This window comes from Vombatus ursinus, unplaced genomic scaffold (assembly GCF_900497805.2).
Source record: "Vombatus ursinus unplaced genomic scaffold, bare-nosed wombat genome assembly UNPS02014786.1, whole genome shotgun sequence".
Classification (NCBI taxonomy): Eukaryota; Metazoa; Chordata; class Mammalia; order Diprotodontia; family Vombatidae; genus Vombatus; species Vombatus ursinus.
This window is the reverse complement of record NW_020954564.1, coordinates 48,510,362-48,536,471: the sequence shown is the minus strand read 5'-3', so window position 1 is coordinate 48,536,471 and position 26,110 is coordinate 48,510,362. Positions and strand designations below refer to the sequence as shown.

The window sequence follows — 26,110 nt, the reverse complement described above, 5'->3', positions numbered from 1 at the left end:
ATCTACAACAGTTTCAGAGCAGAACACAGAGTAGTTGATTCCTCATCTTCTAATCCTTTATAAGGTATGAAATTCCCCTACATGTAAAAGACAGCTAGAAATGATCGAATCACTGCAGACTTGGGTTATTGCTTTGAGAAATGTTTGTATTGCTCACCCTTCAATCTAAGGCTGAAAGACATAATAGTAAGATACAGACATACTTCAGGGCCTTCAAAGGCCCATAATCTCCTTAAAAAAACAAACAAACCTATGATCATTCACTATTAAGATAAATTTAGGGACACAAGGTCAATAAATAGGTTATTTTTAGATGATTTAATAAAACCTGAAATAATCATGTGGAAAAAATGGATCTTATGGATACTGACATTGTCAGATGGTTACTGGTTCTTAGATGAAAATTTCTAGATAATTGGTCAAAACATCATTTGCATAAAACCTAGATTAACCAAAAATATTTTGAGAACCATAAGGGGTCGGGAAAGGAAGAAAAGAACATTTCTGGTTATTTTAATTTTTCTCATAATGGAATGTTGAAAATATCCTTTACTTCTTAAATTTTGGTGCTAAGTCTCTCTGAAATGCATTAGTCTATTTTCCGTCTTAAGGTATACGATAAAATGAACAATAGGCTATGTTAACAGAAGTGTTCATAACAAAGGAGTCCTTTGTACACCTGTCACACAACTCAGACATCATTTGAAGTAAGTACAGTGCCCAATTCTGGGCACCAAAATTTGGGAATACTAAAAAATTGAATGTATTCAGAACAGGGCAAGTGGTATGGAAAGGGGACTCAAAACCATGAGGTGAAAAGAAGACTTGGTGGATAGGACATGTCAGTTATCTCCAAATAAGGGGATTATTGACCCAGGATGCATTGAGACTATAGGCAAGGAGAAGAGGGAGGGAAGAAAAAAAAGAAATTTACATCATAACTTTGTTGTATATTTGAAAGGAATAGCAAGTTGTACATAGTATGTTTGCAGTTTCATGTGCAATCTTCTTTTTACATTGTACTATGTTATGGAAATGCTTGTTTTATTCCATAAATTAAAAATAAAATTTAATAATAAAAAAGAAACTAGATGGCCTCTAAAGCCCCATCAACTCATGAGATTGTATGATTCAGTGATTTTTAACAAGATCAAATCATTTCTTGAACATTCAGAATCTTGCAGTTTTTAAGACTCTTATTCTGAACACTGAATACATATTTTTAAAATATATATGTGTGTATATATATGTACACACATACTCTAAGAGTTTGCCAATGATGTAGGAGATTAGACAGACTCTATACTTATGACATGACACTTTCCGAAAGTTTTTGTTTTGATTTTTTAAAAATAAAACACCAAATAACTTACTTTCTAGACTTCTGTGCCTTTTTCTGGAAATCACAATATAGATAATCAAAGCTAGGGAAAGAATGTTTAACCACTGGTCCTGACATTTTGGAAAGAGACAGAGGTGATCACAAAAGATAAAACAGACAATTTCAAGAAAATAAAATTGAAAAAGTTTTGCTTGAATAAAATCAATCTAACCCTGCAAGAGTTCATTCAAGTCTTTCTAGGTTTCTCTAAAACCACCCCTTTCTTAATTTCTTATAATACAATATAATTCCACTACATTCAAATACTATAATTTGTTCAGCTATTCCTCAATTCATGAGCACTCCCTTAGTTTTTTGCCACCAGAAAAAGAACTGCGATAAATATCTTTGTATATATGGGTCCTTTTCTTTTCTTTAATTTCTTTAGGGTACTCATATCACACATATCAGATTGGCTAACATGACAAAACAAGAAAATAATAAATGTTGGAGAAGATGTGGGAAAATTGGAACATTAATGCATTGTTGGTGGAGTTGTGAACTGATCCAACCATTTTGGAGAGCAATTTGGAACTATGCCCAAAGGGCCATAAAAATGTACATACCCTTTGACATAGCAATAGCACTTCTAGGGCTGTACCCGAAAGAGAGCAAAAAAATGGGGAAAGGACCCACAGGTACAAAAATATTTATAGCAGCTCTTTCTGTGGTGGCAAAGAATTGGAAATTGAGGAGATGCCTATCAATTGCAGATTGACTGAACAAGTTGAGGTGTATGAATGTAATGGAATACTATTGTGCTATAAGAAATAATGAGCAAATGGACTTCAGAAAAACATGGAAAGACTTGTATGGACTGATGCTGAATGAAGTGAGCAGAACCAGGAGAACATTGTACACAGTAACAGCCACATTGTGCAATGACACAGCTAGACTTAGCTCTTCTCAGCAATGCAAGGATCTAAGATATCTCATGTCTTATGAGTTTCATGATGGAAAATGCTATCCACATCCAGAGAAAGAACTATGGAGTTTGAATGCAGATTGAAGCATACTATTTGTTCTTATTTTTTTTCTTCTTTTTTGTTTTGTTTCTTCTTTCTTGTAGTTCCTTTTATTGGTTCTAATTCTTCTTTACAACATGACTAATGCAAAAATGTTTAATAGGAATGTATATGTGGAGCCTATATCAGATTGCACACTGTCTTAGGGAGAGAGGTGGAGAGGGAGGGGGAGAAAATTAAAAATTCAAAAGCTTATGGAAGTGAATGTTGAAAACAAAAAATAAATAAATAAATTTAATTTCTTTAGGGTATAGAGCTACTAGTGGTATCCATGAGTCAAAGGGTATGCACATTCAGTGATGTTTGTAGCATGGTCCTAAATTGCTTTCCAAAATGGCAGGACAAATTCACAGTTCTACCAACAGTATCAATGTGCCTGTTTTCCTGTAGCCCCTCCAACATTAGTCATTCTCCAATATTTTTCATTTTCCCTTTTTTTTTGTTTTTGGTCAGTTTTGCCAATCTGATGAGTACAAGGTGGACTCTAAGAGTTGCTTTAATTTGCATTTTTCAAATTTTAGTGATTTGGAGTATTTTTTCATATGGTTGTGATAGCTTAAATGTTTTCCTTTGAAAACTGCCTCTTTATATCTTTTGTTCATTTATCAATTGATTTCTCAATTTATCAGTTATTTATAATATCAATTGGGAAATGGATCCTATATTGAATAAATTCCTTATTTATCTTGGAAATGAGATCTTTAACAGTGAAATTTGATATCAAGATTTTTTTTTCAATTTGTTTCCATTCTAATTTTAGCTATATTGATTCTGTTCCTGAAAAACTCTTTTACATATTATATAATTAAAATTACCCATTTCAACTTCTGTGATACATGTAATTTTGTTTTCCTCTTTTTTGAAATTCAACTAGCTAATGGTTTAATCATTTGAGTGATCCTTAAAATTTTTGCTTCCAATTTTTTTTTACCTCTGATTTTCAGAATTTCTATTTTAGTGTTTAATTAGGGTCTGCCAATTTGTTGGCTTCTCATTATTTGTTTTTTTAGTTGCATGTCCAACTCACTGTTCATTTTCTCTTTTTTGTTGATGAAAGTGTTCAAAGATATAAAATTTCCCCTGAAGCAGAGGTTCTTAAACTTGCATCTTTGAACTTTTTAAAAACATATATTTTGATATCTATATTTCAATATAGCTGGTTTCCTTTGTAATCTTATATAGTTTATTTTACGTATTAAAATTATTCTGGGGAGTCTTTTACATTTAAAAGTGTAAGAATCTCTTCTCTAAAAACTGCTTTGGCTACATCCCACAAATTTTGGCATGTTGTGTCATTGTTGATATTGCCTTTAATGAAATTACGTATTTTTCTATGATTTTTTTTTTCTTTGATCCACCAATTCTTTGGGGTTGAGTTTTTTAGACTCCAATTAATCTTAATCTTTTCTTCAGTGGTTCTTTATTGGGTAGAATATTGTCTGCTTTTCTGCATCTGTTTGTGAGGTTTTTATGTCTTTATATGTAAGTCAGTTTTTGTAAAGGTGCCATGTATAGCTGCAATATATGTATACTTTACAAATATACTTCTGTTTTCATTAAATAATTGCCAGAGATCTGTCATATTTACTTTTTCTAAAATTCTGTTCAGGTCCTTAATTTATTTCTTGGGTATTTTTTGTGTGTGTTTGTATCATTACAGTTTTATTGTCTATAATGTGTTGACCTTAATTCATTATCTATAATCATTTTCTGTATAATATAGTTTTCCTGGTTATCTCTTTTACTTAAGTCCATTTTTGCTGTTGTCTTGTTTGAGATCAGGAGTCTGAGATCCCTGCTTTTCTAAATTCAGCTGAAGCATTTTGCTTCAGCCCCTTATTTGAACTTCCTAAGTTTTTATTTCAAGTATATTTCTTATAAACAGTACACTGTTGGATTCTGCTCTGCTATCCACTTCTGTTTCATGGGTGAGTTCATCCCATTCACATTTACAGTTATTAATGTTTGTTATGTATTTCCTGCTATCTTATCCTCTTACAATTTTTTTCTTTGCTGTGCTCCCACCCCTTTACAAAGAAGAAGTTATTAGGAGGGAAGCTCAATACCAGTGGTCTAGGTTTGATGCAATCTGCTTCCACTGCCCTGATCCTCTTCCCCTTGCCCACACCCCAATCACAGCTTCTGACCCTGTCATTCTTGCCTTTTAAACTACTTTTCACAATCTACCCTCTGAGGTTAGATTTTGTTTATGACTAATGCTTCCCTGAAATGACCCTTTTATTCTCTCCTCTCCATTCCTTCCTGTTTTCTTTTTAAATAGAATGCATTTCTACAAGTCTCTCTCTCTCTCTCCTCTCTCTCTCTCTCTCTCTCTCTCTCTCTCTCTCTCTCTCTCTGTATGTGTGTTCTACCCTTCTGTGCTGGTTCAGATGAAAGTAATATTCAAGTGATGCCCACTTTTCTCACCCCCTTCCTCCTTGTTTGTACAGTCTTCTACTTGCATACCCTTGTTTGAGATAGTAAGTTTCCTCTTCATCTTTTTATTCCTTCTTTTCCCTAATGCATTCTATTTTCTATATCTTTCCTTTCTTCTTTAAAAAGCACAAAAACATAACAAAACCACTCCCAGATGAGAACTCTCTCTATAATCTCTTAATGACCTTAGGATTTTGAAGTTGTATCATCTCCTTCTATTAGAATATAATCACTTTGTCACTCCCACTTGCTCACTCATATTTACCTTTTTCTGTTTCTATTGACTCCTGTGTTTGTATCTCAAAGTTTCTCCTCAGCTCTGGTCTTTTCATCTGGTATGCTTCATTAAAGATCCATTTTGTAGGATTATGCTGTTTTGTTGGTACGTTATTTGTTGGTTAAGCCTATATTTTTGGGCAATATTATATTCCAAGCTCTCTGATACTTTAGAATGGTTGCTGCTAAATTGAGTGTGAATTTGACTATATTCCCTCAGCACTTGAATTCTTTCTTTCTGACTTCCTGCAACATTTATTTTTTAATCTGGAAGCTATAGATTGTGGCTATGATGTTCCTGGAGGATTTCTCTTTTTGATAGATAAGCAGCAGATTCTCGCTATTTTTACTTTGTCGTCTGATTCCAATAAAATTTTTCTTTCATGATTTCTTGAAATAGACCATCCAGGCTTTTTTTTTGGTCCTGGCTGTCAGGTAGTCCAATGAATCTTAAATTGTCTCTCCTTAATCTCTTTTCCATGCCAATTGTTTTTTATGTGAAATTCCTTAAATTTTCTTCTCTTTTTATACCACTTGGACTTTAATAATATATTTTAAAAATTCTTGTCTTTAAAACTCTCGCTTCATTTTTTTTCAGGAATTCTAGTTGACCTTGTGGTGTTTTTCTTTGAGGCTTTTGCTTGTAGATGTTTTGAAGTCATTCTCTTCTTCTGGGTTTGTGCGTGGGCATCCCTGACACAATAATAGCTCTTTATTCTGGAAATCTTTTTTTTTTCCTTTACTCATTCTTCCAGTCTTACTTCCCAAATTGGGTCTTTGTATTAGGTTGAGAATCTGTGCACTTCTGCAGGAATATTGGGGCCTGGTTTGTATTCTCTAGGGTCCTACTCGTGTTTTTTCTTGCTATTAAGTATAGTGTTCTTCAAAGATTCTCAGGGACATCTCAGACCAGGAGTGTACAAACATTTATTCTACCCTTATTGTCTGATCTAGTACAAAGTCTGATCACTTCCTACTTGGTTTGAACTCGGCAAACTCCTGAAATCAGTCTGGGTGAGGGCAACATAGCTCTTAACTTAACTTTGATTAGAGCTTCAGTAGACTGCTGCTGACCTCAGCCCCTGTCAATGAACTGGAAGGTACTACAGATTCAGAGTGACAGAACTGTAGGCTTCCTGTTGGTCTGAGGATCCTTTGCCCTATTCTTCAGATATAGGGTTCAGGCTAGATCTGTGGACTAAATCCAGATATCCTAATTCCTTATATAAGTATGAGGCCACATCTGCATCTGAAATGGATCCTTGACCATTTCTTGAAGTGAAACACAGCCACAAGTCACCTTACACACTAGCTGCAGGTTCCAAATATTCCAAGCTGGAGCTACAATCTAGCTTTGGGTTCAGAGCAATATAGCTGCTGGTTGGCGCCTGTTCCTGTTCTCTCCAAAGTACATAGGATTAGGCTCAGTCCCTGCTGGATTCACAATTGCTTCATGCCCTGGAACACAGCCTAGGGTAAGCTCTGCTCCTAGGTTTAGGTCCCCTGCTCAGAAAAGTCCACAACATTGCTGTCAGATTAGTCATAGATGTAGGCTGGATCCTGTTCCTGACACCTAGTATAGATAAAGATCTCATTGTGTTTTCTCCTTGGATTTTGGTGCTCACTTTAGGTCTTTGTTGGAGTAGCTGTGGGCAGAATTAAGCTATACTGCCCCCTCCTACTCTGCTATCTTTGTTGTACTCCATCTAATAAACATTAGAAGTGGGATTTGAACCCATGTCTTCCTGACTGCAAGTCTAATACAGTCTAAGCTTTGCCACATACAAGTTGAATGACTTTAAGGAAATTATTTCACCTCTCTACATCTCAGTTTTCTTATATATTAGCTACTATAGTAATTACACTATTAACTCAAGAGTTTTGTAAAAAACAATTTAGAAACAGGAGCCATTTTTAAATGAATAATAAAACTTATATAAGGAATTAGGATATCTGGATATGAAAAGATAAACTTTATTTATCATACAAGTTATAGATGCCATTACTACAGAGGTAATAAAACAGGTAAATTTTTAGAAAGAAAGAAAGATTCCTCCAACCAATAACGTAAATTGCTATAAAAGCTTATGAGAGCCAAAAATCTTCTCTTAAAGCAGTGAATGGTAAATTCTTACTTTAATACTTGAAAAAAAATAGTGATTTCATCAGTTTAAACATTCCCTCCACTGATGAAGAGCTTGAACCTTCTATATTTTAACAATTTGATGAATTACTATATACAAAAACAATGCATTACCAAACTTGAAGTGATGAGTCTCTTAAAACTTAGCTTGATTAGCAGCCAGGCCTGCATTAGAAGCTTTTCTAGCTTTCCAAAACCTGCTGGAGCTTGCTTTCACCTAGCATAACCTTCAGGAATTCAGGTATCTCTAAGACATAGAGAAGCACTGGACGAAGATGTTGGTGAAGGTGACCTTCTCTGGTGATTAGAAAAATAGATATAAGAAAGTCTGTACTGGTTAACTGTTTAATGGAAACAGACAAAAAGTTGAGGGGAGACAGCTTCCAATAAATCAACATTATTAAACAAAATTAAGAATTAAAATGTTCTTTATAAGCACCATAGAAGGTCAAACCATAGTTGTTGTTACATTGTTCAGTTGTCTTCAATCGTGTCCAATTGTTTATGATTCCATCTGGAGTGGTTTGCCATTATCTTCTCCAGCTCATTTTACAGATGAGGAAACTGAGGCAAGTTGAATTAAGTGACTTGCCCAGAGTCACACAGTTAGTATGTGCCTAAGGCCAGATTTGAACTCAGGCCCTCTTGACTCCAGGCCTGGCACTCTATCCACTGCACCACCCATAGACCAGCTGCAAGTTAATATCAGTCCTTGGACTCCTGGATTACTCATACACTGAGTAATTGTTTCAATTTGGTAGAAGTGATAGAATCTAAATACTTCTAAACATTTTGTCATCCTCCAAGGCAAAAACTGTCTTCAACTTCTACCACTTCCCATTTTGTCAGGAAACTTCCAAGTCTTCACACTTCTCTGACGCTCCCTTATACAATGTTCTCTGGAACTCCTATTCTAATATTAATGAATTTCCTTTTAGCCAAGAGCTCTTCCTCTCACAGTCTTTCCATAATTCTTGGACTCACAGAAACTTACCTCTCTAGGGGCACACATAATTCCTGGACTAACTCTCCAGTATCATGTATGCATTTTCTCATTTCCCAAATACATTGATTCAGGAAGAAATAGACACATCCTTTGGGTCTCAATTACTCTACATATTCCAAAATAAAACTCATTATTTTCTATAAAACCATCCATCTTCCTACCCTCTCTATTTCTGTCCAGAGCATCACCCTTAAAAATCTGGGAGTCACCTTTGACTCTTCAATTTTTCTCACCTCCCTATATCCAATCAGTTGATAAGTCTTGTCTACATTGCCTCCATGGCATCTCTTACATCTGTCCTCTTTTCTCCACTCACATGGCCACCACCTCAGTTCAGAGACTCATCATCTATTTTCTGAACTACTAAAATAGTTTACAATTTCTCCATTCTCCAATCTATCCTCAATGTTGGTAACAAAATAATATTCCTAAAGAATAAATATGACCATGTTACTTACACTACTCAAAAATATTTCCATGACTATCTATCGCTTTTAGAATAAAACTCCTCAGTTTAGCACTTAAAGTCCTCTATAATTTTGATTCAACCTAACTTTCTACAGATTATCTTACTCTTACTCCTTTTTACATACATTCTGGTCATACTTGCTATTCCTTAAACTCAGAAATACATGTCCCACCTCCATGCCTTTGTAGAAGTTGTTCTCCCTTCCTGCCACCATTGCCTGGAATGTATTTCCTCCTAACATCTACTTCTCAGGATCCTTAACTTCTTTAAATAATCTCCTATGAGAAGGCTTTCCTGATTCTGCTAGTTATTAGTATATTTTCTTCCATCACATTCTTTTATTTAACTATCTGTGGGCATGCTGAATCAATCCAGTTGGAAATAAGCTCCTGAAAGACAAAGATGGTTTAATTTTTGTTTTTATATTTCAAGCACAGTGCCTGTCATAAAGTCAACCAACCAATTAACAAGGACTCATTAACCACCTCCAGTGAGCCAGATATTGTGCTAGGAATACAAAAATAAAAAGAAATAATCCCCATTTTTAAGGTGCCTATATCTATTTGGGGAGATAACATGTACATAAATAAGTATATATAACATAAATACAAGTTAATTGGATGGGGCAATGGGAGTATGGATGATCAGAAAAGGTGTCATGTAGAAGGTGATATCTGAGATAACTTTGGAAGGAAACTAAGGATTGTAAGAGGATGAGGTTGAGAGGTAGTGCATTCCAGGCATGGGGGACAGCCTGTTGAAAGGCCCAGAGAGTGTGGTGTGTAAATAATAGTAAAAAGGCTAATTTGGTAAGACTATAGTAGCCTCCTGCTACCATCTTCTCCACCCTTGTCTCACATGATGAAATGACCTAACTCCTTACCAAGATCAACTCTTCTGCCTGCTCAAGGGATCCCATTCTATCCCATTTCCTCTAAAAGATTATCTCATCTGTTATCCCCATTCTCCCACTTATCTTCAATCTCTCCCTGTATAATGACTCCTTCAAACATGCCCATGTCTTCCCCATCCTCAACAAAAATCCTCATTTGGGGGAATGTACATCAATTGGGAAATGGTTGAACAAGTTGTAGCATATGATTATGATAGAATGCTATTGTGCTATAAGAACTAATAGGGGGATGGTTTTAGAAAAACTCAGGAAGACCTATATGAATTGATGCAAAGTGAAGTGAGCAGAACCAGATCACTGTATACAGTAATAGCAATATTGTAATGATGTAATGATGATCAACTGTGAAAGACTTAGCTACTCCGATCAATACAATGATCCAAGACAGTTCTGAAGGACTCATGATGTTTTCTATCTCCACAGAGAGAACTGATGAACTAACTCTGAATGCTTTTGAAGTATAAGTTTTTTTACTTACTTTACTTTTCTTACTTTTTCAATGACATGGCTAATATGGAAATACGTTTTGCATGATTTCACAGGTATAATTGATAGTATGTTGCTTTCCTTCTCAGTAAGTAGGGGAAGAATTAGAGGGAGAGAATTTGGAATTCAAAATTTTAAAAAAGAATATTAAAAAATAAGTATTTTTTAAAAAGAAAAAGAAAAAATCCCTTATTTGATCCTTCCGTTTCTGCTTGTCCTATATCTCTTCTACTCTTTGTAGCTAAATTTCTTTTTTCTTTTTTTTTCTATCTGAACAGAATTTTTTTAAATTTTTTTATTTTTAGTTTTCAACATTTACTTACTTCCACAAGATTTTGAATTCCAAATTTTCACCCCATCTCGCCCCTCCCCCCACCCCAAGATGGCATGTATTCTGAATACCCCTTCCCCTAGTCTGCTTTCCCTGCTATCTCTCCCTCCCTTTCCCTTCTATTCTCCTGTAGGGCAGGATAGATTTCTGTACCCCATTTCCTGTATTTCTTATTTCCCAGTTGCATGTGAAAACATTTTTTTAAATATGTGTTTTTTAAACTTTGGGTTCCAAATTTTCTCCCTTCCTCCCTCCCCACCCACCCACATTGAAAAGGCAAGCAACTCAATATTGGCTATACATGTGCAGTTATGCAAAACACTTCCATTATTGACATGTTGTGAAAAACTAACTCTATTTCCCTTAATCCTATCCCGCCCCCCCATTTATTCTATTCTTTCTTTTGACCCTGTCCCTCCTCAGAAGCATTTGCTTCTGATTACCCCCTTTCCCAATCTGCCCTCCTCTCTATCATCCCCCTACTCTCTTGTCCCCTTCCCCTCCTATTTTCCTGTAGGTTAAGACAGATTTCCATACCCAATTGAGTGTGTATGTTATACCCTCCTTAAGTCAAATCCTGTGAGAATAAGATTCACTCCTTTCTTCTCACCTTCCCCCAGTTCCCCTCCACTGTAAGAGCCTTTTCTTTTCTGGTTTTTTTTTGTGAGATAATTTACCTCGTTCTACCTTTCCCTTTTTCCTTCTCCTAGTATAATCCTCTCCCACCCCTTAATTTTATTCTCCAGATATGACCCCTTCATCTTCAACTCACCCTGTGCCCTCTATCTATCTATCTATCTATCTATCTATATGTACATACATATAATTTTTTCCCTCCAACTACCCAAATACTGACAAAGGTCTCATGAGTTTCAAATATCATCTTTCCATGCAGGAATGTAAACAGTTCAACCTTAATAAGTCTCTTGTGATTTCTCTTTCCTGTTTACCTCTTCATGTCCCACTTGAGTCTTGTATTGGAAAGTCAAATTTTCTATTCAGCTCTGATCTTTTCATCAAGAATGCTTGAAAGTCCTCTATTTCACTGAATGGCCATTTTTTTCCCCTGAAGAATTATACTCAGTTTTGCTGGGTAGGTGATTCTTGGTTGTAATCCTATCTCCTTTGCCCTCTGGAATATTATATTCCATGCCCTGCGGTCCCTTAATGTAGAAGCAGCTAAATCTTGTGTTATCCTGATTGTGTTTCCACAATACTTGAATTGTTTCTTTCTGGCTGCTTGTAATATTTTCTCCTTGACCTGGGAACTCTGGAATTTGGCTACAATATTCCTAGGAGTTTTCCTTTGGGGATGTCTTTCAGGAGGAGATCGGTGGATTCTTTCCATTTCTATTTTGCCTTCTGGTTTTAAAATATCAGGGCAGTTTTCCTTGATCATTTCTTGAAAGATGATGTCTAGGCTCTTTTTTTGATCATGGCTTTCAGATAGCCCAATAATTTTTAAATTCTCTCTCCTGGATCTATTTTCCAGGTCAGCTGTTTTTCCAATGAGATATTTCACATTTTTTTCTAATTTTTCATTCTTTTGGATTTGTTTTACAGTGTCTTGATTTCTCATAAAGTCACTAGCTTCCAATTGCTCTATTCTAATTTTTAAGGAAGTATTTTCTTCAGTAATCTTTTGGACTTCCTTTTCCATTTGGCCAATTTTGCTCTTTAGGGCATTCTTTTCTTCATTGGCTTTTTGGACCTCTTTTGCCATTTGGGTTAGGCTATTTTTTAAGGTGTTATTTTCTTCAGTATTTTTTTGGGTCTCCTTTAGCAAGCTGTTAACTTGCTTTGCATGATTTTCTTGCATCACTCTCATTTCTCTTCCCAGTTTTTCCTCTACTTCTCTTACTTGCTTCTCAAAATCCCTTTTGAGCTCTTCCAAGGCCTGGGACTGATTCATATTTTTCTTGGAAGTTTTGGATGTAGGAGCTTTGACTTTGTTTTCTTCTTCTGGTTGTATGTTTTGATCTTCTTTGTCACCAAAGTAAGATAATATAGTCTGACTCTTTTTGTGCTGCTTGCTCACGATCCCAACCAATTACTTGAGTTTTAAACTCTTTGTTAAGGTACGAGTCTGTTTCCAATGTGGAGAATGTACTGTCCCAAGCTTTGGGGGTTTGTACAGCTGTTTTCAGAGATACTTCTAGGGACCTGAAAAGTGTCAGTTCTTCCAAGGTGCTATGATAAGGGGCGAGGTGTTTCCTCTCCACAGCCACAATGAGCTCCACCACGCCAGCGCTCCTCCTCACCCCAGGACCGCCCTTCAGAACTGTGACCCAGATCCAAGCACGGCAAAGCAAGAGATTCCTGCCTCAGCCCTGGCAAAGATATCCTTGCAATCCCCCTCTGATCAGCCACTTGACTCCCCCTCAGTCTGTGGGCCGGAAGCTCAGAAGCCAGCCGCTGCCCTCAGGGAGGCTGAGATCTAGCTTCTTCTCTCACCGCAGTAACAGACTTTTTCCACTGACCTTCTAAGTTGTCTTTGGCGTTCGTGGGTTGAAAAGTCTGGAAACCACTACAGCTGCCTGTGATTCAGTCCTCTGAGGCCTGCTCCAGGTTTGCTGTGGTCTGCGTGCCAACGCCGAACTGTGCTCCTCTCCCAGCCCAGTGCGATATACCTTTCTGATCACCCATCCAGGTTGTCTTGGGCTGGAAATTTGTTTTACTCTGTTTTTTTTGTGGGTTCTGCTGCTTTAGAATTTGTTTAGAGTCATTTTTTGTAGTATTTGGAGGGGTTTAGGGGAGAGCTCTAGCAAGTCACTGCTTTCCCTCCGCCATCTTGGCTCCGCCCTGTGGCTAAATTTCTTGAGAAAGTTGACCACAGTAGGTATCACCACTTTCTTTCCTTTAATTCTCTTCTTAACCCCTTACAATCTGGCTTCCTATCTTATCATTCCACCAAAACTGTTCTCCAAAGTTACCAATGATTTCTTAATTATCAAATCCAATGGCCTTTTCTTCTCATCCTCCACAATCTCTCTGTAGCCTCTGACATTGCTGATCACCTTCTTCTCCTTGATACTCTCCTCTTTCTAGGTTTGTGGGACACCACTCTCTCCTACTTCTCCAACCTATTTGATTGCTCCTTCTCAGTCTCCTTTTTTGGATCCTCATTTAGATCATACCCTCTAATTGTAAGTATCCCACAGGGTTCTGTCCTGAACCCTTTTCTCCTCTACGTTTATACTACTTCACTAGTGATCTTATCAGCTCCCATAGATTTAATTACCATCTCTATGCTAATGATTATTAATCTATTAATCCTACCTTCACCTCTTTTCTGACCTCCATATTCCCATCTCCAACTGCTTTTCAGACATCTTGAACTGGATGTCCAGTAGAAATTTTAAACTCAAAATGTCTAAAACCAAACACATTATGTTTCTCCCTAAACCCTCCCCATCTACTAACTTCCCTATTAATATTGAAGGCAATATCATCCTTCTAGTCCCTCAAGCTTGCAACCTACGATTCATCCTACATTCTTCACTATCTCTCATTCATCTATGTCTAAACTGTTGCCAAGGGTTATAGATTTCACCTTTGCAACGTCTCTCAAATATGCCCCTTTCTCTTCTCTGACACTGACACCACTCTGGTACAGGCCCTCATCACCTCACGCCTGGACTATGCAATAGTCTGCTGGGAGTCGGCCTGCCTCAAGTCTCTCCCCACTCCAAACCAGCCTCCATTTGGCCATTATTTTCCTAAAGTGAAGGTCTGACTATTTATTGAACCCCACCCCCTACTCAATAAACTTCAGTGGCAACGTATGACCTTCAGGATCAAATACAAAATCCTCTGATTAGCACGCAAAGTCTTTCATAACCTAGTCTCATTCTACCTTTCCAGTCTTCTTATACCTTACTCCCCACCACTTTCTCTTTGATTCAGTGACACTGGCCTCCCGGCTATTCCACGAACAAGACATTCTACCTCTCAGCTCTAGTCGTTTTCTCTGGTTGTCCCCCATGCCTGGTTGGAATGCTCTCCTGCATCATCTCTGCTTCCTGGCTTCCTTTACGTCTCAACTAACATCCCAACCCCTCTTTATTCTGGTGTCTTCCTTCCCTTAATTATTTCTTATTCATTCTGTATATAGCACTTTTGTACATACTTGTTTGCTTATTGTCTCCTCCATTAGATTGTGAGCTCCCTGAGGGCAGGGACTATCTTTTGCCTCTTTTTATATCTCTAGTGCTTAGGATGGTGGCTGACACACAGTAAATGCTTAATAAATGTTTACTGACTGATTATAATGAAAGAGGAGTAATATCTAAAATGATGAAAGATAGGTTGGATCCAGGTTGTGAAGTATTTTCAATGCCAAACAGAAGAGTTTATATTTGATTCTAGATATAATAGGGAATCATTTATTGAGTTAGAAGAATAACATGATCAGACCTGTGCTTTTGGAAAATCAATTGTATCTCACCTTGGATCAAAGAATCATAAATTTTTAGGCAGCAGCAAACTCAAAAGTCATCTAGTATGACCCCGCCCCCACCCCCTTTTTAGAGATAAGCAAATAGAGACAAAGAGAGATTAAGTGACTTGCCCAAGGTCATACAAGGTAGTATCAGAGGCAGGATCTGAAACCAGGTCTTGTGACTCCAAATGCAGATTTCTTTCCCACTATACCATTTCAATGAATGTAATTTAATTCTTTAACTACTAGATATTTTTCATAAGTTGCTGTGGTCATCCTCCAGTAGTCAACCTTCTGGTGACGAGCCTCTGATTACTAGGCTGGCTACCTGTTCAGGGAAGTAAGGGAAGCAGGGAGAAGTTCTTTCACATACACAAGAGTCACTCTCAAGGTCTCTCTTAAGAATTTTGGAATTGGTTTTTTTTTCTGACCTGGTCCCGGGCAGAATGGCTCCCACAAAGAAAGGTGGAGAGAAAAAGAAGGGATGTTCTGTCATGAATGAGGTGGTGACCAGAGAGTATACCATCAACATTCACAAGAGGATTCATGGAGTAGGCTTCAAAAAGCGAGCTTCTCGGGCTCTAAAGGAAATCCACAAATTTGTCAAGAAAGAAATGGGAACTCCAGATGTACGCATTGACACCAGACTCAACAAAGTTGTTTGAACCAAAGGAATAAGGAATGTCCCATACCATATCTGAGTGCATTTGTCTAGGAAATGCAATGAGGATTAAGATTCACCAAACCAGCTGTATACGTTGGTTACTTATGTACCTGTCACCACTTTCAAAAGTTTACAGACAGTTAATGTGGATGAAAACTAAATTGAACTTCATTTAAATAGGTATAAAATTAAAAAAAAGAATTTTGGAATTGATTAAGTGACATGGGAAACACTGGCACAGGACTGCTCAGCATGGCATGCCCACATCAGAGAAGGTACTGTGCTTTATGAGCAAAGCAGAATTGAAATAGCCCAAAAGAAACTCAAGATGCACAAATTTAGAGAATGGACCCCAAATGTTCACATGGACTATTTGTGCCTGACCTGTGGTAGAGCAATCCGAGCTCCTATTGATCTGATCAGCCACAGTCAGACACATTAAAACTTGACTCTAGTGTAGTGATGTCCTCACAATATGACATAGTTATGTCATCCTCTTTGAGAATGAAGGACAACAATCAACCATTGCCAGCAGGTTTTGGCATTAATCAGTATTTGGGGAAGCACTTAAGAAAAAGCATCAGAGTGGTTCAGTTCAACATTTGTTATCTATTCCCAAAATGATCTTCTGCAACTTGAAGACCTTCGAGCAGTTGAACCATACTTTATTAGCTTTCAGCTCACACCTGGCTCCAGTGCTTCACCCTGATTTGGGGTGAATTCAAAAGACATCTGTGAACTCAGAAAACAGGTTCCCAGATGCTTGGGGAGCCTTGGGACCCTTATAATACTTTTGCCTACAGCAAAAATGTATTTCAATGTAATTATAGAAGATAACTTTCAATATGTCACCTCTACTATAGTAGCTGTAAATTATGAACAGAATAGCCCATGCACAATAATTTTGTTTGGTATAAGCAAAGTGGGAGAGCTATTCATGGAGTGATATATCTATATCTATCTGTATGCATTCATATAACTGGCAACACATGTCTAAATCAAACTCTATCTGCAAAAAGTAATCTGTCTATCTTCTTGTAGAAAGATAGAGAGGCCCAGAAAGTCTAGTAGTGAGAACATTTCCGTATCTGAAACACCTTTTCTCAGAGTGATGGGTCTGAACTTACTAGCAATTTACCAGAAGAAGGATTATGTTATAAAGAGCCCCGAATAAGGCTCTAATTTCATCACTATGGAATATGCATGATTTAAGGTAAGTGACTGGATCTCTCTGGAGCTATATTATCTCTTCCATAAAATAAAGAAGACTGGATAGATCTCAACAGATCTCAGGTTTTACAACCTATATTTTATGTTCTAAAATCCCTTGCAGCTTTAAGATTCTAGGCGCACGGGTCTTTTCCACCTCTAATGTTTTATCTGAGTTCTAAGGTCCCTTCCAGATGGAATATTTTATGTTTTAAGGTTCCTTCCAGCTTTTAAAAACGTGTAACTCATTTTCATGTACTAACATGATGAAGGCAAAAACTGTACATGAAGTAAAGAAGACATGGGTTCAAATCCTGCCTCAGACACTTGCTGGCTGTCTGTTCCTGGGCAAGTTACTTAATCACTCTCAGCTTTCTTCATCTGTAAAATGGGGATAATGTTATTTACCTCATAGGGTTGTGGTGAGGATCAAATGAGATAGTATCTGTAAAGTGCTTTACAAACCTTAAAGTACTATGTAAATGTTGGCTATTATTATTAATTATTAATGTTTTAATTACTACACAACATTTGGGGGATGAGCAACATGATTTTAATGCTCTGTATTTGTAAGACAAACCACTTTTGTCTCTCAACTGTTAAGACAATGTTCCTGAGGCACAGTGTTATATTTTGCTGCAAACCCTGAAAAATTATCATATTTCTTTAAATCAGACATTTCTGGGTGTCAGGATCAACAAAAGGCAAGTTCTAAATCAGCTTTGCCTCTCTCTTAGTTGTAGCAGCTTTTGAGAACTGACTCCAGTTTCCTGGAGTTTGGATGGATAGGTCTGACATTTCACCAGCAGCCTTTATAAAAGACTAAAAATGGTATGCTGCTAGAATCATTAAACCTGGCTCTCTTAGAATCAAATGACATTTTCATGAAAATTATTTTAAACTAGCATTTCAAAAGACAGGGATGTTACTGAAATATATACACACAACTAAGCATTCCAGCTTAAATTTATTCCAGCTCAAAGTCTAGTTTTAAGTCTGCTTAGCTTTGTAAATGTGGTTGTGTTTATAAAGTACTTTAATTTACTGCAGTAGTGGTGTTTGTTAATTTTATGGCAATCTAAATCTAAACAGGTTTCATATATATATTTTCATTACAGTCTCATTGAAGCACATAGAAGAGAGCAGAAGGGCAAGGTTTCAGCACTATATATATATATATATATATATATATATTCTTTATACTCTAAAGCTTCCTACCCATTCCACTTTGTTCTCTGAAATGCCTGCTCCCCAGGCAAGAAATTTACTTTGATCTTAAATCTTTTCCTTTCCCATTCCTTCCAGCCTCTGGGTCTCACTAAGATCTGGATCACTCCTGATGACAGCCTCCCTGGACATTCTTTCCAACCCTGTCTGCACTCTCACTCATTTTCCTAATTCATTTGTCAAGGGGGAGGGAGGAAAGAGGAGTGGGAATACTCCTTATTTCCCATTGCCACTTACAGATCCTCCCTTACTCTTTATCAACCACGCACTCAAACTTCCAGTATTTGGTATCTACTAACTTCTGAGACATTCTCCTTCTTTCCTCAAGAAGTTCAACGCTTGGCTTACAGTCTTTCTCTCCTCCCCAACTCCTGCCCTCATACTAGAGGACTTCAACGTATATGTAGATATTTCCTCAAACACCTTAACCTAACAGTTCCTCAACTTACTCATATAATGTTACCTACTCCTCCATATTACTTCAGATACACACACAAAGATGGTCATACCCTTGATCTTAACTTTACCCACAAATATTCCACTTCCATATTCATGAACTCTGAAATTCCCTCATCTGATCACAACATATTGTCATTCTGACCCCTCTCCCTCTACCTTGCAACCACAAATTCCATTCTTTCCAAGGTCATTACCCCTGTACTAACTACACTTTCCTTTACCGATTTTGATCCCTTGCCAAACAAGTTCAAATCTACACTGTTTTCTTCTCTTGAGTCCTTTGCTCCCTTGACATATCACCAATCTTGTCCTGTCAAGTCTTAGCTTTAGATTACCTTGACCATCCACTGCACTGACTGCTACAAGTGAGCTCCTGAATGAAAGTGGGGGAAAAAATCACTAAAACACACTGACTGGGTCCACTACAAATTTATGTTACATAATCTCAATTGGCACATCATTGAGCAAGGAAATCCTTTTATACCTTCCTAATTAACTCATTTTCCCACTCACCACAGAGACGCTTAAAAATCTTTTTCCACCTCCACATAGCTCCCTCTCCCCACATTCTCCCGTCTGAGAACCTTGCCTCATATTTTGCTGGAAAAAAAAAAATGATGCCATTCACTAAATCTTTAGATTGGTGTTCAAAGATCTTCATAAGCTGCTTTTCCCCACCTTTCTAATCTTCTTACATCTTACTCCCCCGCCAAATACTCTGAGATAAAGTAATGTTGACCTCCTTGCTGTTCCTGGAATGAGACACTCCATCTCCTAACTCCTGGAATTTTCAGTGGCTGTCACCCCAAGCCTGAAACTCTCCTTTCTTCGTCTCTGCTTCCTGGCTTCCCTGCTTTCCTTCAAGTCCCAGCTAAAATCCCGCCTTCTACAAGAAGACTTTCCTTAATTCCCTTAATTCTAGTGCCTTCACTCTCTCAATTAGTATTTCCAGTTTATCTTGCATATAGCTTGTTTGTATATAGTTGTTTGTATGCTATCTTCTCCATTAGAATGAGCTCCTGGAGAACAGAGAATGTCTTTCACCTTTCTTTGTATTCCCAGGACTTAGCACAGTGCACACAGTAGGAACTTAATGTTTATTGATTGATGGAAAAGCTTAAGAAAGACAGCACATTAATACACTGTTGGTAAAACTGTGAATTCATCCAACCATTCTGGAAAAATTGGTAATTATGACAGAAAAATTATTTAACTGTTCATAACCTTTGACCTGCAACCTCATTCCAAGACATGTTCCTAAGCAGTCAAAGACAGAAAAACCTCACAAATATCCAAAAAGCCATGTCTCACTTACCGCCTTTTGCACTCTAGCCAGAGCCAGAGATGCTTCTCTGTTACCCCCAAGAGAATCTTGGATTCTACTCCTGGGATGCTCGTCTCTGACAGGTGAGCTTTCACTTCATCTTGCCAGGAACCAGGATTTCATATCATATTCCAACCACCATTCTCAATCATATGCTACTACTACCACTCTTTATGTGCTGTCTTCCCCATTAAAATGTAAGCTCCTTGAGGGCAAATATTATTTTACTTGCTTATATTTATACCCGCATAATTTAACACAGTGTCTGACAAATAATGAGTCTATAATAAATCTACTGACTGTCTGTCTTTCTATAGTACTACTTTTTGCAATAGCAAAAGAGAGAGAGAGAGAGAGAGAGAGAGAACAAACTAGGTACTCACCAAATGGGCAACAGCTGATCTGTGCCATATGGAAGTAATGGAATACTTTAAGAAAGGACAACTAAGAGAAATTCAAAGATAAAAGAAAAGTCTTACATGAACTAATGCAGAGTCCCGTGAGCAAAACTAGGAAAATATAATGGCTTCAATAGTGCTAAGAGGAAAACAACAACAACAACAACAACAACAACAAACTAAAAGATGGCCTAACTGTAATAACCAAGTTCTGTCCCAGAGAACAGATAATGAAATTTACCTATCCCCTCTTGGTAGAAGAGGGAGAAAAATATTCATGCTGTCATGATCTCTAAGATCTCTTCTGGCTCAAAATATTATGAACTTATAACTCTGAGCTTATGACGTAAGTACTCACAGAAGCAGAGAATCTTAGAGTGCACAGGTACCTCAGAGGTTGCCTAGTCCCTGCAGTTGACTTAGGGCACTCAGGTGCTTCAGTGGATAGAGTTCTGGGCCTAGAATCAGAAAGGGCTGAGCTCAAATCTGGTCTTAGACACTTACTTGTTGTGTGACCCTGGGCAAGTCACTTAACCTCTATGTGCCTTAGTTTCCTCAATTGTAAGTAGGGTGAATAATAGCATCTATCTCACAGGGTTGTTGTGAAGATCAAATGAGGTATTTGTAAAGCACTTAGTACAGTGCCTAGTATATAGTGGGAGCTATATAAATGGTTATTTCCTTTCCTTTCCACAAAGAATGAATAAATTAACTGCAGCACAGTGATTTATTCACTTTATAACACGGTATCCCAATGTGAAACTTCTACATATTCCGTGATGTGACTTAAGTTCAAATCCAGACTCTGCTATTTATTAGCTAGGTGGCTTAGTGCAAGTGATTTAATCTCTTTGAATTCAGTTTCTTCACCTGTAAAATGAGGGGGTTAGACTTCTCACCTGAACTACTTCACTATCAGTCTATTTGGTCTCCTTTCCCAGTAGTATTCTCCCACTCCAATCAATCTTTACACATAATCAATCGATAAAGTGATTTTCCTAAAGTATGGGTCCAATCATGTTACTACTTCCCCCTACCTCTCTGTTAACTCCCTATTACTTCTAGGAAAAAAGATAAACTCAGGTTTGGCATTTAAAGTTTTTTATAACCTGGCCCCATCTTACCTTTCCATATTTATTACACTTTACTCCTTTTCCACATAATCTATGGTTCAGCCAAACTGGTCTTCATGCTGTTCCTCAAACCTCTCATTTACATGCATTTGTACTGGCTGTCCCTCATGCAAAGAATGCACATCTTCTTCACCCTTCACCTCTCTACTTCTTGGAAGCTCTGGTTTCCTTCAAGATTCAGCTCAATAGCTATCTTCTGCAAGAGGACTTTCTTACTATTCCACCTGATTATCCTATATGTTCTTTGTGTTTTGGATACATACATATACATATGTGTGTGTGTGTATATATATATATGTGTGTATATATATGTATATATATAAATAAATATATATTACAGTCATTTATTGTCATATCTTGTCTCCCCCATAAGAATATCAGCTCCCTGAGGGGAGGAACTATTTCAAGTTTATCTTTGCATCCCCAGCACCCAGTACAAGTGCCTGACACATGATAGGCCATTAATAAATAATGTGATTGACTAGATGACAATTTCTAAGGTCTTTTCCAGCTCTAAGTACTGTGATTCTGATTGCCCCAGCAACTCTCTCAAGAAGGTCAATTAGCCACATTTAAAAAAAAAAAACCAAACCCTAAGTATTAGTCTATGAAACTCAGTAAGTTCACACAGAGCCTTTGAACTAAAGCCCTACCACTATGCTTATTCATGAAGGACATATCAATAGAATGCAAGTCCTGGCAGGTTCTACCAGGATAGAATGACTTCAATTAAAAGCTAATCAACAGACTCTTGTCAGAGGTCAAGCCAAACTAAATGAAGTGAGCCGCATCACAAAAAGGTTAGTTACCAAGTGATGAATTTTCTTTAGCAACAGCAAACAGTGCCACAAACTATATCAGTGGAAGGGATATCCTCACTAGAGAAATCATTAATATTTTGAAATATTGAAGTATACAGAGCCTATATGTTGCCTTTTTGAAAATATTTTTCTTTAAATGGAAAGAAAAGCAAATACAAGTGCTACATCACCACTTCCAAACAATCTCAGATGAATTAACATTTATAGCTGAATTTAATTCCTACATATATTAGTTTGATTTTTTAATTTAAAATAATAGGAAATAGAATGTATTCATATCTTTCCAATCTTATCTCCATGACTCAGCTTGGTCCCCAAGAAAATTTGAGAATACATCTTTTTTAGGGGGTAGCATGTCACAGTGGAAAGAACACTGGCTCTGAAGTCAGAGAAGTTAGGTCTCCCTACACCTCTGTAGGGAGTAACTTTGGATAAGTCATTTATGGTACCTCAACCTCAGTTTCTTTACCTGTAAAATGAGGAGGCTGGATTAGATGGCCTCTGAGATCCCTTTCAGCTCTGGATCTATCACCTAATGATCCACTCAGAAGGTACAGATGCAGAATGTCTATCAGTCATGGTGACTGTGTTGGTCAACTTTGCTTAACTATTTTTCTTTGTTATAAGGGAGGGGTTTGTTTGGTTTTTTTTTTTGGTGAAGGGGAGGTATATTTGGAAATGACCGATGATAAAAGGCATCAATAAAACATTTTTTAAGAAGGTATATAGGCTCAAGGACCTGAAACTGGTGATAATAAAGAGTCACCTTAATTCTGTAAAGTCCCACCAAAACTCGATGTGCTATCCATTGGCCTCTTCTACTTCATAACATTCTCATTAAGGCAGTCAGGGAACACTTAACAAGCAAGGATGATATAACTATTTTAAACACTAAGTTGCGCTATTGAGGAAAATGTTAAAATTAGAAACATTTATTCATACTCCATGCAATCTTTCTAAACCGTGAACAATTTGGTTTACTGAAAATTATTCATGTCATATCAGAGAGCTATGCCCTTTTTAAGTATAATACACAATGATTTTTTCTTAAATTCTTACATTTTCCCTTACATAAAAATACTATTATAAACAAGACATGTAAAGTTTAAGCTCCCCAAAGCATACTTTCCAAAAAGTTATGAATATAAAGAAAAATCTTCTGCTGATTTTACATTGTGGTATGAATTTGGCACTTGATTCTCAAAGGATATATCAGGAGAGCCAAGTGTAGCAGGTTAGATCCAGAGAAGTATTGGGAACCACTCTAGATAAGGTCATAAGAGGATCATCAGTAGGAAGATGGCCACTATATGATGTTTTATAGTCAAAGCAACTTATGAAAAACATCTAAGGTAAGGAGGGATTTATTTCTGTTGATAAAGGAAGTAACTAGAGTGATAAAATGATGATCTCATGAGGTACTTTTATAGGATACGCCAGAAAAGGAATTGTTTTTTATGTCTACAAATAAGAAAAAATCAACACACAAGCTATGAATTACGTAGATAACCATTCAGCTTTTGGAGATTCCTATGGGCAGGCCAATAGTCATTACAGGGAAAGAGAATTTGGTGGTTAATCTATTTACAAAATTTACAATCCCAGTATAACTGCTTAAAGATTTAGTGATAATAATGGCTGTATATAAACCTCATGAAGACCATCTAACTATGGCATAGGTATGCTCTGATCTGCATTGATGAAAGGAGTACTCACATGAAATCAGATTTTTCATAGTACTGAACAACTAAAGCAATAGAAAATAGAATGAATCACAAAATCTCAGAGTTAAAAGGGAACTCAGAAATCATTTAGTCCAACATACACATAAATCATAATCTCTTCTACAACATCCCTCACAAGTGCTTGCCTACCCTTCACTTGAATATTTTCAATGACATCTTCCACATATCTCCCTTAGGTAACCAGTTCCACTTTTGGATAGCTCTAATTGTTGGAAAGCTTTTCCTTCCATCAAACCACTGTGACCTCCCCTTGTCATTCATCCTAGGTCTTCCTTCTGCAACCAAGTACAACAAGTTTAATCCTTCCATATGACAGTCATAAAAGTGCTTATAGACAATGATTGGATGCCCTCCCACCCCAAGTCTTCTCTTCTGTAGGTTTAGCATTTCCTGTTCACCATCAGACACATACGTGAAAATTAGACCACCTTCCACTGAAGTGTACTCATCTCTGAGAAAGAAATGACTAGCATTTTAACAGCTCTATAATTAAAATATGTGAGAAAGGCAATAGAATTGTAATGAAAATTGGCTGAGGAACTCAGGAAAAGAGAATGAAATAACCAGATCTAAAACCAGACAGGATCCCAGCACTACAAATGGAGACATTTCATCATTTGTCCTAAGAAGGATGGGCCACAAGAGTTTAGAATGTGGGTTTTAAACCCACATTGTATGAGATTTTCTGAGAGTATCTTTCATCAGATAGGATCATTAGTACCAAACTAATACCTGAAATATATTTTGAATGGATCGACATCTTTTCAATATATCACAAGGAATAATCTTCTCAATCTAATTCTTTTTAAAAAGCAGAATTCTTAAGAAAGAAGTAACTTCTTGCAGGATACACTTTCCCTCCCTGCAAATCTAAGTTATTCTGGGAGCCCTCACAGAGATGAGGCCAGAGCCTAATTACTTTGTGAGGTTATCTTGTTATCTAAAATAGTCTCTTTGGAAGCCACGTTCTGTATTGTGGTTTGATCTACTGAAGAACCTTTGTCTTGGACTAAAGGTTCCAGAAGGGTTTATTACAGGATTCTGGAACTCACATGATCAGAGATTAAAAGCTCACCACACAAAAGTAGGCTCCAACCTTAGAATTCTGTTTCTTTCAAGGTTGCTTCTTATAGTACACACCCTAGACAATATTCAATACACAAATGACAACTGCAAATGGCTTTGGTTTTAGCTACTAAAAAGAAGTTCAAAACTGAGAGAAATAGGGATTAAGAATAAGGACGTAGGTGGGAGAAGTGAAAAACTAATACACAAAGAAGATAAAACAAGTCTCAACCTCAAGGGGTCTTCATTCCATTTAATCAAATAACTCACTTGTATTTTTTTACACTCACTTTATTTAATTTTCTCTTTGTTTTAACTCCTACACCTCACAGACCCTGGATTTGGTTAATGCAGTCTAACAGAAGAGCAATAGCAGGTTTGCGCAGTACTATGAGAGTGGTGGCTGCTGACCTGTTCATATTTCTCCAGTTCTGTGTGATAGATTTGTCTGATCTGGGTCAATTTGGCTCTGTAATCTGAGTGTTCAATAGAGTTATCTGAAGAACCTCCAGAGGCGGCCGCGGCTGCAGCTGCTGCTGCCGATCCCCCACCTTTCTCAGGACCTGAAACCCCTTCTGCCAATAGCATATTGTCCAGTCTCATTAGCTGGGGATCTGGGGGGTCCTCCTCCTGGGCTCCTCTGATGCTGAGACCTTCAAAAAAGGAGAGAGAGAAGGGATGGGAGGAGAGGGGAGCAGGGAGGGAGAGAGAGAGAATGAACAGGATGAGTATTTTATTTAGTTCAGAAAATAGTCAAACAATAACATTACACTGTATTTCACATCTGACTAATTCATTATTGGTATTTTATACAATTATAGAATTAAAGAGCAAGAAGTAACCTTTCAGAGTATTTAGTCAAACACTTTAGATTTTTAGGAAACTGTGGCTCAGAAATGAAGTGACTTGTCCAAAGTCACATGTTAGTGGCAATCCAGGACTAGAACCTAGTTCTCTTGTCTCCCTATCAGCTCTTTATATCACACCACATCAAGTTCTCCTCAGTACCTGAAAGTTACTCCCAAGTTCATATTTATGTGATCCTAGAAATTCAAAGGTCTTCTGCTACTCCTTTTTCCCTGTTCTAGGTTAATGCCATTCAAGAAGGGGGGGGAGGGAGAGAGGGAGGGAGGGAGAGAGAGAGAGGGAGGGAGAGAG

General features: G+C 37.3%; 1 protein-coding gene and 1 pseudogene across 2 annotated transcripts in view; one reads left to right on the top strand and one right to left on the bottom strand.

Annotated features, from left to right (window-relative positions):
- The window catches only part of LOC114047060 (pre-B-cell leukemia transcription factor 3), a 300,024-nt gene that overhangs the window by 65,754 nt on the left and 208,160 nt on the right, over positions 1–26,110 (bottom strand). For both annotated transcript variants that reach the window (XM_027867750.1, XM_027867752.1), the window contains exon 3: positions 25,364–25,605. In XM_027867750.1, coding sequence (XP_027723551.1) covers positions 25,364–25,605 — 242 coding nt within the window. The remainder of the gene's footprint in view (positions 1–25,363; positions 25,606–26,110) is intronic.
- LOC114047062 lies at positions 15,354–15,731 on the top strand (annotated as a pseudogene).